The following is a 12819-nucleotide window of genomic DNA, read 5'->3' as shown; positions in this document are numbered from 1 at the left end:
ACTGACATATGACTGGATAAACAATTAACATATATACACATATATATATACACACAGTGAAGTATTAGTCATAAAAAGGTGTGTATATATATATATATATATATACACACACACACACACACATGAAATATCAGTCATAAAAAGGAATGAGCTTCTGATACATGCTATAACATGGAGAGAATCTTGACGACATGTTAAGTGAAATAAACCAGATACAAAAGGACAAATACTGTCCAACTCCACTAGAACAGGGACATTCATAGAGACGAAAAGTAGAATGATGGTTACCAGGAGATGTGGCAGGGAGGCAGGATGGGGCGTTACTGCTTAATGGGAGAATCTAAATGAGATAATCTAGAGAAATTATCTCTAGAGAAATCTCTTACAGAGATTTTGTTTGGGATGATAGAAATGTTCTAAAATGGATGGGATGACAGTTTCACAACACCGGATGTACTTAATGCCATCAAATTGTATACCTGAAAAGATCACTATGTACATCTTGAAAGAATAATTTTCTTAGATTTCTGATTATTACCATAGCTGGTATTTGGGAAATCTTCCAAAACTGGTTTTATATAGATCCTTAGTTACTTAGCTATAATTTAACAACCTTTAAAAAAATACTGCGTTGATTAAAAGTAGAAGTAGATGTATTCAGTATATATTTTAGCACATATTAAAATCAACTCTGCTTTCCAGAAATGTAAGGGATATCTGTGATAACTGTTCATTTTAATTTGACACATATATTAGAGTAAGAAATACGCCACAGATCTAAGAAGAGTATTTCCATGTGTTGTCTGAAAATGGAATATAGAATCTATATTTCTCATGAATCATCAAAAAAACCCAAATGAACATAAAAAACCAAAGTGCAGAAATTTTACAAATCTGCAATATCTAAAATAAAACAAATGAAGTCAGTAAAATAAATTATTTTCAATAAGTTTAGGATTTCCCTCCTCCCCCGGGATATTCACTATTTTTTTTCTAGTAGAATCAGTATGACTGACTGTGCTGTCAGCACATTTTCTGACAGAAAAAAAAAAATGGCGGAAGAAGTCCTTTGCTTCCAAATAGAGTCTGAAAAAAATGAATGCCATGTCTTCAAAAGGCCGTACTTGGCCTTTTAGTGGGCTTGGCTCACTGAGGCCATGCTGCATTAGAGGGCAGTATCAGTTTTTCTTTTCCAGAACCTCACAGGAGGGCACAGGTGCTTCCTCAATGGTTAGCCTAATCAGTGTGATCATGTCTGAGTGTTACAGCCCGTTGGCACAGTTTCTACCACTTTACAATGCAATGCTAAGAGTGGGTATAAAAAGAAGCTTATAAATAAAGGAGGAGCTAGAGCAAAAACCACGAATGAGAAAATGTTGCCATTGAATACTACTAAGTTTCTCTGAAAACTAAGGCATAAGAGAAAACAAGGCTGAACTTCTGCAAAGCACAGTAATGACAATGTTGTCAGACGTTAATAGGTGACTGATAATCTAGATCTCGCCATGTGTAGGAAGAGAGAGTATTCTGATAGAAGCAATGAAGATACTGGAAAGTTCTGCAGATACTGGAAAGCTAAATTCGTGAAGAAAGGGTTAACCAAGACACCAATGACTGGTGGCAAATACTTTGACAAACTGTCATCATATAGGCTAGTGGCAGAAAGCATTCTAGGTTCAGTTATTAAGGGCACAGAACTTGTTGGTGAACAAGTTAGAACAGAAAGGGCTATCCTGTGGTGGGAAGAAAAATGCCTACTCCCACCTTCCCTCCTAACAATGAATATATTCATTCTATCCAGGCAGACATATCCTGGGGACAGCTCTCAGCTGATTCTGTCACATTCAGTTCTTAAAAAGAAGAAATTATTATTGGAATTTCTGATGGTTTTTGCAATCATATTTAGACAATATTTTTGAACTTTTGGGAGAAAGAAAGAAGCAAACCCTGAATCACATGCTTTTATTTTATAAAGATCTCTCTTGCAAAGCTTCCTTTTGCATGAGGCAGATTTTTTGTCTTTGAAACACGAGATAAGGGCAGCAGAATTCTACTTAGAACTTCTTTTTTTCTTAGAATTTCTGACTACAGGCAAAGCTCTAAATATAGTCAGTGAATATGAGTAGGAAGCTATGTAAAAACAAAAAATGCCAATTAATGGTCAGAGAAGTGAAGCAACAGAAAAATCCTAGCAAATACATATATCATATACCTACATATATCAATCTTAGAGCTTAGGGAATTTCAAAACTAAAAAGTAACAAGGTTAAGTCTTAAATTGCTGTGTTAGAAAATGATGAAACTATTTGCTTAGTCCTACCATCCTGCCACCAGGAGGAGTAAATAAGCGTCATCTTAAATCCACGTGGCCATTCACAGACCCCTTAAACTGGGATAAAATTCCAAGTAGGGCCTGTGATTTTGGCATATAGTTTCCAATGGAGATTGAGTATATCCAGCCTATATTTTGGGTATGAGAAGGAGTAAGCTGACATATGTCTCTAAACACTACACTAGAAATGTACAGCTTATAGCATCATGTATGTATACGCATATGTATGTTTTACAATCTAATCTATCTTGGTAGGTTTCTCTATTAGTTTCCATATTTTCAGTTAATCCAAACTTGCTACCTATAGTATACAAAGAGAGGTGGGGAAGAATAAAAGAACATAAAAACTAATCCTGAGTAAAAAACTAATAAAAACTAGACCACAGAAATCAAAGTTTATCGTCTTATCTTCTAAATATTTTACTAATTTGTGTTTTCTATTTTCTAAACATTTTACTAAAGTATGGTTTCCATTTTTGTAGGCTCTTCAAAAACCCTCTTAATCAGTTTTTTCTAAACAAGGGACGCTTACACAAACAAGAGAGCTCAGAAAATGACTTTCCAAAGGATAGTACATAATTAGTAACATTCTAGGTGGAGTGTTTCAAGGTACTAGAACTTAAGTTTCTCAAGAAACTAACTTCAAATAAGTTCTTTTATTTCCTTATTTTAAATACTCTTACTTTAAATAAAGTAGACTCATATTCATCTAAGGATAATTTATCTATAATTAAGTTTATGTATATTCATTAACTCACTTCCCATTTCTGTTGCTGGATCCTTCTCTCTTCTGCTGGGGTAATGAAGTGGAATTAAGGGTCAACCACTGAATAATAAAACATATAAAATGAAAAATCTGTTGCTGCTGTTCAGCCGCTAAGTAGTATCCGACTCTTTTGTGACCCCATGGACTGGAGCCTACCAGGCTCCTCTGTTCATGGGATTTCCCAGGCAAGAATACTGGGGAGGGTGGCCATTTCCTCCTCCAGGGGATCTCCCCAACCCAGGGATCAAAACCACATCTCCTGCATTGGCAGGCAGGTTCTTTACCACTGAGTCACTTCAGTTCAGTTGCTCAGTCGTGTATGACTCTTTGTGACCCCATGGATGCAGCACGCCACGCCTCCGTCCATCACCAACTCCCAGAGTTTACTCAAACTCATATCCATCAAGTCAGTGATGCCATCCAACCATCTCATCCTCTGTTGTCCCCTTCTCCTTCTGTCTTCAATCATTTCTAGCATCAGGGTCTTTTCAGATGAGTCAGTTCTTCACATCAGGTGGCCAAGTATTGGAGTTTCAGCTTCAGCATCAGTCCTTCTAATGAATAATCAGGACTGATTTCCTTTAGGATGGACTGGTTGGATCTCCTTGCAGTCCAAGGGACTCTCAAGAGTCTTCTCCAACACCACAGTTCAAAAGTATCAATTCTTCGGTGCTCACCTTTCTTTATAGTCCAACTCTCACATCCATACATGACTACTGGAAAAACCATAGCCTTAACTAGATGGACCTTTGCTGGCAAAGTAATGTCTTGCTTTTTAATAAGCTGTGCCACTAGGGAAGCCCAAAAGTAAAAATTAGGCATGTGTTTTTTAAATGTTGTGAAAAACTACCACATGTGGATATAGGTATATGGATATACTCTAAATATTTATTCAGTATTTTGTTGCCATTTTACTTGTTGAATCTGATTTAGTTATGAAAGTAGTAAACACTGCTTTTCTTTTATTAATCACTATATTCAAGCAGTTAGCACAGAAGCCTAGCAAACTTGTTCTGTAAAGGATCAGATAGTAAATATTTTGAGTTTTGCAGGCCACATGGTCTCTGCTACAACTACTCGATACTGTCACAGTCTGAAAGCAGCCACAGACGATGGGTAAACAAACTAACATGAGCAGGTATGGCTGTGTTCTAACAAAACTTTATTTTAAAAAATTGGTGCAGACACTACGTTGTTGACACCTGACCTAGAATTCACTGCTATATATAGGTTGGCAGTTCAAATAATAGTTTTAGCTAATGATAATGATGATGAGTGTAAGAAATAGATCTTTCATGGTAGGGATATTTCTATAACTATGCCTTCTTACCATCTAGCAGTGCTACCATTTGACTTTGGATTCTGATAGGTATACTAACTAAAGATTAGTGTTTTATATCCACCTCAAATATATCCTTGCATATGTAATAAATCTGGAAATGAGTAAAAAGCATTACAAATACTATTTCTTCCTCTGATCATTGAACAAAAACAAAAGTTATTATAATTGAAACTACTCTGAATAAAGTATAATGCTGATGTTAGACAAACACACAGTCAAGTGACTACACATACTGACTATACATCCATTACTGATTTATCATCAGTTCATACTTAAGTACTTATCAGGCAATAGAAATTATATAAAACACAAGATACATCAAGTGGCTTCTAACTGGGACTGTGCAACAGAATCACATAAGACTTTTTTCTCCAAAATCCACTAAATCAGAATTTCACTTGTTGGGGTCTAGAATGAAAATATGGAAAAGCTGTCTTATATTAGACTCTGGGCATCCCTGGTTAAGTACCACTGCTAGACACTTCTACTTTAAGAAAAGATATCAAACTCTAAATATTATCTAATCTAAGGTCAGTAATTTGGTATTAAAGTTCAAGTTCATGGGTTCTAGCATCAAACAGAGACAGGGTCTAATCTCATTTCTGCCAGTTCCTAGCTATATAACCCAGGGCAACCACTCTGTGTCTAAATTCCCTTATCTGTGAAATGGGTATAATAACAGCATTCCATTCACAGCACTGTTGGGAGAATTCAATATTTGAACATCTTGACAAGGTAGTTGGCACACATCAAGCACACGGTAAATGTAAACTATCGCTACTGAATACATTTTTTCCCCGCCCCCGCCCCGTCCTGAATACACTTTTTAATGAATAATAATGGTATCAGAAACACTGCAACTTAAAGGCACGATTCAGAATACAAAGTCTCTTGAAAAACTGTCAGCAAGGTGACTAGGCTATTCCAACTTGTGCTGTACTGACCAGCAGAAGAGGTGTCCTTTTCCACAGTCCACAGCAGGAGCTCTGAGCAAGGGGAAGCTGAGTGTGTCAGACCCAGAGGCGTCTGATCCTTGCTTTGTCAGTCTGACTGCTCTTTCGCAGCCTGGAGTAGGACACCATTTAATGGCAGGATTATTTTCAACAAAGGCCTGTTTAAACAGCGATAACAAAACATAAAAAAATATGTTAACTCTCAATTCTAATAGAGTGTACCCGATGTCAGTTTACTTCAGAATGAATGAAATGAAACAGAATGAAATGAAAAAACAAAGAGTAGTCAGTTTCAAGAAATACTCAAAACAGTACTGGAATGTATTAAATAAGAAGGAAAAAATGTGGCAATTACCTTAGTAATAATTTTTAAAATTTATATATTCTTTAATCTAAGAACCAAGTAGATTGATGACAGTGTAAAAATGCAACTATTCATACAGAAAATGTGTAATTTAAAAATGCTTTCTCACAATATGCCACTTTTCTGATGGAAAATAATTATAATAAATAGAATCTTGTTTGAGGATTAGCTGTATTAGAATAATAAATTTCTACATGGTACTTTAATAACACATAAAAATCAACATTACAAACACAGAGTTATCCTATGATCCAGTAATTCCACTTCTGCAATATATACCCCAAATAATTAAAAGCAGGGACTGGAATAGATATTTGTACACCCATATGCACAGGAGCATTACTGCTGCTGCTGCTGCTGCTAAGTCACTTCAGTCGTGTCTGACTCTGTGCGACCCCATAGATGGCAGCCCACCAGGCTCCCATATTCCTGGGATTTTGGAGTGGGTTGCCATTTCCTTCTCCAATGCATGAAAGTGAAAAGTGAAAGTGAAGTCACTCAGTCGTGTCCGACTCTTAGTGACCGCATGGATTGCAGCCTACCAGGCTCCTCCATCCACAGGATTTTCCAGGCAAGAGTACTGCAGTGGGGTGCCATTCTCTTCTCCAAGGAGCATTACTAACATTAATCAAAAGGCACAAACAACTCAAATGTCCATGGATGAAAGTGTGGATAAACAAAATGTGCTACATACATTATTGGAATATTATTCAACCTTAAAAAGAAATTCTGATACATGCTACAATGGGAATGAACCTTGAAGACATTAAGCTACATGTAATAACCCAGGCACATAAGGATAAATACTGATTCCACTTACATGAAATAATATAACATTATATGGATATAATATGGTTTACAAGGACAAACACTGTATGATTCTACTTATATGATTCCACCAGGCTTCCCTGGGTCAGGAAGATCCTCTGGAGCAGGAAATGGCAACCCATTCCAGTATGCTTGCCTGAGAAATCCCATGGACAGAGGAGCCTGGCAGGCTCCAGTCCATGGGGTTGCAAGAGTCAGACATGACTTGGTGACTAAACCACCACTGCCATCACTTATATAAATTGCCTAGAAACACATAGAGACAGAAAGTAGAACAGTGCTTACTGGTGGCTATGGGAAGGGGAAATGGGGCATTTGTGTTCACGGAAACAGAGTTTCAGTTTGGGACGATGAAAAAAATTCTACCATGAAGGGTAATGATGGTTGCACAATAATGTAAAAGTACTTCATAACAACAAATTGGCCACTTAAATCTGTTTAAACCGGTAAAGTTTATGTGTATTTTATCACAATAATGAAAAATGTAAAGAAACCAATATTATGATACTTTCTATGTTAAAGAAACAGCAGGACTTCTTTTTTAAAAATATATTAAGGTTCAGACTATAAAAAAATCTGAACATGTCTATTAAATCCCACAAAAAAGATTTGCATATAGTAATGAATAACTCCTGAGTGAAAATAAAGAAGATAAGGGAAAAAGATGAAATAACATTATAATTTATTATATGAAATGATTACTTGAAATATAAAAAAAAATCCATAAATTTCCAGGTTGATAATCTTTATTTCTAAATATTCATACTGAGGAGTAAAAATATGTCATTTAGAAAATTTAAAATAGCTACTATTTAATATGAATTTTTTTTGACCTATTAGTTATAAAAGTTCAACAGGCAAATCAACAAATAGTTCTGCACAATAGTTTTATTTTCTGGTAAACTACTATTGCCACTTTTCATTTTTACTTCTATCATGATTATAAAACAATACTTTAGCTTAAAACTTTTAATTTAGGCCAACTGAGAGACAAAAGCCAGAGTTCATTACTTTGCTTTCAAAAACAGAACAAAAAATTAAAATTGTTAATATAGGTTTAATAAAATTTAAATTGTAGAGATTACACAGATAATTGGCAACATACCTTAATATCAAACTGTAGGTATCGTTTGTCCATCTCCTTAGAAACTACACTTTCTATTATATCCACAGGCACAAGTTGGAAGCAATCATATGCAGGGCAGAAAATGTTGTGAGCTTCACCTTCTTGAATTTTCAGATTCAGAAACCTAATAAAATTGTCAATTGATAGAAAAAAAGCAAGGATACAATTTATTTGCACATTCGAAGAATTTTTCCTGATGCTGAATTTTCTGTTGAGTATAATTAAAACACACCAATAAACAAAGTGTGCAATATCAACTATAATACATTAACTCAAATAATTCAAACACTGAGCATTTATTATCTGCCCTGCCATTCACTATATGACTATTTATTTATACGCATCTATGTTTTATACATTTTTTACATTTGTTTGCTTTGTCCTCTTTAAAAACTTGAAACACTATATTTAAGAGTAAATATTTAGAAATAAGTGATTTAGAAAGGTCATATTCAATTCTCAATATTCTACGCCTTTAAAAAAGACAGCAATGGTACAGAATTAAGCCACACAAAATTCAAGAGATTTTTGAGATGGCACTGTAATATAGTGTAACTTTTAGAAGAAAAGGTTTCCTCTTATATTTTATTTAGATAAACATTAAAATGTGTTTCATGTCCTACTCTAGGCACACTGGTTGAGGTAGTAGGGAAAAGACATCCTAGAAAGTGACAGGAATCTAACCCAAGGTCAAGAGCAAGATTTGGAATTAGAGAATTCCAGGTCTGTCGCTAACAAGTTGTACGATCTTAAGTAATTATCATGTAACGGTCTGTGCCTCAATTTCACTATCTATTAAACAGAGGTAACAATATATACTTCCCAGAGTTGCTTTCAGACTATATGATATAATGTATGTGAAATATCTACATGGTGCTGGGCACAGAATAAAGAATTATAAAATTTTACTGAGGGTTTGATTATTAATAATATTTCCCATGGAAAAAGAAGAAAGAAACTTTTGAAGTGTGAATTCCCCTTGCCTGAGGAGATATATATTAAAAAAAAAAATCACTAACACTGATGTCAAAGACTTTACAGTCTACGTTTTGTTCTAGAAGTCTATGGTTTCAGGTCTTACATTACAGTCCTTTAATACATTCTGAATATATTTTTATGCATGGTATATGAAAGCAGTCCAGTTTGATTTTTTTATATGTGACTGTCTAGCTTGCCCAGCACCATTTACTGAAAATACTGTCTCTTCTCCATCGCATATTCTGTCCTCATTTGTCGCAGATTAATTGCCCATGTAAGTGTGAGCTCACTTCAGGGCTCTTTTATTCTGTTCCATAGAGCTATGTGTTTTGGGGTCAGGACCATACTATTTTGATAACTGCAGCTCTGTTGTTCTTCAGTTGCTCAGACATGCCTGGCTCTTTGCTGCATGCTAGGTTTCCCTGTCCTTCCCCATCTCCTAGAGCTTGCTCAAATGCATGTCCGTCGAGTTGGTGATGCCATCCAAACATCTCATCCTTGGTCATCCCCTCTCAACCTGCAAACTATTATTTCCCAGTATCAGGGTCTTTTCCAATGAGTCAGCTCTTTGCATCAGGTGGCCAAAGTACTGGAGTTTCACCATCAGCATCAGTCTTTTCAGTGAATATTCAGGGTTCATTTTCTTTAGGATTGACTGGTTTGATCTTGCAGTCCAAGGGACTCTCAAGATTCTTCTCCAACACCACAGTTTAAAAGCATCAATTCTTTGATGCTCAGCTTTCTTTATGGTCCAACTCTCACATCCATACATGACTGCTGGAAAAACCATAGCTTTGACTATATGGATCTTTGTAGTAATGTTTAAAATCAGGGAGTGTGACAAATTTAACTTCATTCTTCTTTCTCAAGATTGCTTTGGCTATTAAGGGTCTTTTGTATTTCTATACAATTTTTAGAATTATTTGTTCAAGTTATGTGAAAAATGTCCTCAAGAATTTTTAATAGTGTAAGGGGATGCTGAGATTAAACATTTGAGAACTGCTAACTACAAAGTTGCTTTTTCAACAAAGCAGGAATCGCTTCCTTTTAGCTCTGAACAGGTTCCCTGTGATGTCAGATATAATTTATCTTAATAGTCCCCTGTCACAGTGCACAATGCACACAGATATAGTTAATATATGATGATGTTTTAAAATTTTATGTATTCTAAATACATCAGCACGGTGCTGCAGTGCTGAGCGGCTGAGAGGAGGAGCCACCTCACAGCCAAGGTCAGTAGCGGTGGCCGTGATGAGATACCCCACGTCCAAGGTAAGAGAAACCCAAGTAAGACGGTAGGTGCTGAAAGAGGGCATCAGAAGGCAGATAGATTGAAACCACAATTATAGAAAACTAACCAATCTAATCACATGGACCACAGCTTTGTCTAACTCAATGAAACTAAACCATGTGCGTGGGGCCACCAAAGACGGGCGGGTCATGGTGGAGAGTTTTGACAAAATGTGGTCCACTGGAGAAGGGAATGGCAAATCACTGCAGTATTCTTGCCTTGAGAACCCCATGAACTGTATGAAAAGGCAAAAAGATAGGACACTGAAACATGAAAATAGGTGCCCAATATGCTACTGGAGATCAGTGGAGAAAAACTCCAGAAAGAATGAAGGGATGGAGCCAAAGCAAAAACAACACCCAGATGTAGATGTGACTGGTGATAGAAGCAAAGTCCGATGCTGTAAAGAGCAATATTGCATAGGAATGTTAGGTCCATGAATCAAGGCAAATTGGAAGTGGTCAAACAGGAGATGGCAAGAGTGAACGTTGACATTCTAGTAATCACAGAACTAAGATGGACTGGAATGGGTGAATTTAACTCAGATGACCATTCTATTTACTATTGTGGGCAGGAATCCCTTAGAAGAAATGGAGTAGCCATCATAGTCAACAAAAGAATCCGAAAGGCAGTACTTGGATGCAATCACAAAAACAACAAATGATCTCTGTTCATTTCCAAGGCAAACCATTCAATATCACAGTAATCCAAGTCTATGCCCCAACCAGTAACACTGAAGAAGCTGAAGCTGAATGGTTCTATGAAGACCTATAAGACCTTCTAGAACTAACACCCAAAAAAGAAGTCATTTTCATTAGCGGGGACTGGAATGCAAAAGTAAGAAGTCAAGAAACACCTGGAGTAACAGGCAAATTTGGCCTGGAGTACAGAATGAAGCAGGGCAAAGGCTAATAGAGTTCTGCCAAGAGAACTGCCAAGAGGGTGTCTTAGCAAACACCCTCTTCCAACAACAAAAGGGAACACTTTACACATGGACATCACCAGATGGCCAACACTGAAATCAGATTGATTATATTCTTTGCAGCCAAAGATGGAGAAGCTCTATACAGTCAGCAAAAACAAGACTAGGAGCTGACTGTGGCTCAGATCATGAACTCCTTATTGGCAAATTCAGACTTAAATTGCAGAAAGTAGGGAAAACCACTAGACCATTCAGGTATGACCTAAATCAAATCCCTTAAGACTATACACTGGAAGTGAGAAATAGATTTAAGGGACCAGATCTGATAGACACAGGGCCTGATGAACTATGGACGGAGGTTCATGCAATTGTACAGGAGAGAGGGATCAAGACCATCCCCATGGAAAAGAAATGCAAAAAAGCAAAATGGCTGTCTGAGGAGGCCTTACAAATAGCTGTGAAAAGAAGAGAAGCGAAAGGCAAAGGAGAAAGGAAAGATATACTCAGTTGGATGCAGAGTTCCAAAGAATAGCAAGAAGACATAAGAAAGCCTTCCTCAGTGATTAGTGTAAAGAAATAGAGGAAAACAATAGAATGGGGAAGACTAGAGATCTTTTCAAGAAAATCAGAGATACCAAGGGAACATTTCATGCAAAGATGGGCTCGATAAAGGAAAGAACTGGTATGGACCTAACAGAAGCAGAAGATATTAAGAAGAGGTGGCAAGAATACACAGGAGAACTGCACAAAAAAGATCTTCACGACCCAGATAATCATGATGATGTGATCACTCACCTGGAGTCAGACACCCTGGAATGTGGCCAAGTGGGCCTTAGGAAGCCTCACTACAAACAAAGCTAGTGGTGGTGATGGAATTCCAGTCGAGCTATTTCAAATCCTGAAAGATGATGCTGTGAAAGTGCTGCACTCAATACGCCAGCAAATTTGGAAAAGTGAGCAGTGGCCACAGGACTGGAAAAGGTCAACTTTCATTCCAATCCCATAGAAAGGCAATGCCAAAGAATGCTCAAACTACCACACAATTGCACTCATCTCACATGCTAGTAAAGCAATGCTCAAAATTCTCCAAGCCAGGCTTTAGCAATACGTGAACTGTGAAATTCCAGATGTTCAAGCTGGTTTTAGAAAAGGCAGAGGAACCAGAGATCAAATTGCCACATTTGCTGGATCATCGAAAAAGCAAGAGAGTTCCAGAAAAACATCTATTTCTGCTTTCTTGACTATGCCAAAGCCTTTGACTATGTGGATCACAATAAACTGTGGAAAATTCTTCAAGAGTTGGGAATACCAGACCACCTGACCTGCATCTTGAGAAATCTGTATGCAGGTCAAGAAGCAAGTTAGAACTGGACATGGGACAACAGACTGCCTCCAAATTGGGAAAGGAGTATGTCAAGACTGCATACTGTCACCCATTTTTTTTATGATGCCACCCATCATGAGAAATGCTGGGCTGGATGAAGCACAAGCTGGAATCAAGACTGCCTGGAGAAATATCTGTAACCTCAGATATGCAGATGACACCACCCTTATGGCAGAAGGTAAAGAAGAACTAAAGAGCCTCTTGATGAAAGAGGAGAGTGAAAAAGTTGGCTGAAAGCTCAACATTCATAAAACTAAGATCATGGCATCTGGTCCCATCACTTCATGGCAAATAGATGGGGAAACAGTGGAAACAGTGGCTGACTTTATTTTTTGGGGCTCCAAAATCACTGCAGATGGTGACTGCAGCCATGAAATTAAAAGACACTTACTCTTTAGAAGGAAAGTTACGACCAACCTAAACAGCATATTAAAAAGCAGAGATATTATTTTGCCATCAAAGGTCCATCTAGTCAAGTCTATGGTTTTTCCAGCAGTCATGTATGGATGTGAGAGTTGGACTATAAAGAAAGC

General features: G+C 37.0%; 1 protein-coding gene across 3 annotated transcripts in view; it reads right to left on the bottom strand.

Moving 5' to 3' along the window:
• ANKIB1 (ankyrin repeat and IBR domain containing 1) overlaps positions 1–12819 on the bottom strand; it is a 161676-nt gene that overhangs the window by 30606 nt on the left and 118251 nt on the right. For all 3 annotated transcript variants that reach the window (XM_069587360.1, XM_069587361.1, XM_069587362.1), the window contains 2 exons: positions 7691–7835; positions 5385–5551 (listed from right to left, as the gene is read on the bottom strand). In XM_069587360.1, the coding sequence (XP_069443461.1) occupies positions 5385–5551; positions 7691–7835 (312 nt within the window). The remainder of the gene's footprint in view (positions 1–5384; positions 5552–7690; positions 7836–12819) is intronic.

This window comes from Ovis canadensis, chromosome 4 (genome assembly GCF_042477335.2).
Source record: "Ovis canadensis isolate MfBH-ARS-UI-01 breed Bighorn chromosome 4, ARS-UI_OviCan_v2, whole genome shotgun sequence".
Lineage (NCBI taxonomy): Eukaryota > Metazoa > Chordata > Mammalia > Artiodactyla > Bovidae > Ovis > Ovis canadensis.
This window is presented reverse-complemented; position numbering and strand designations above follow the sequence as displayed.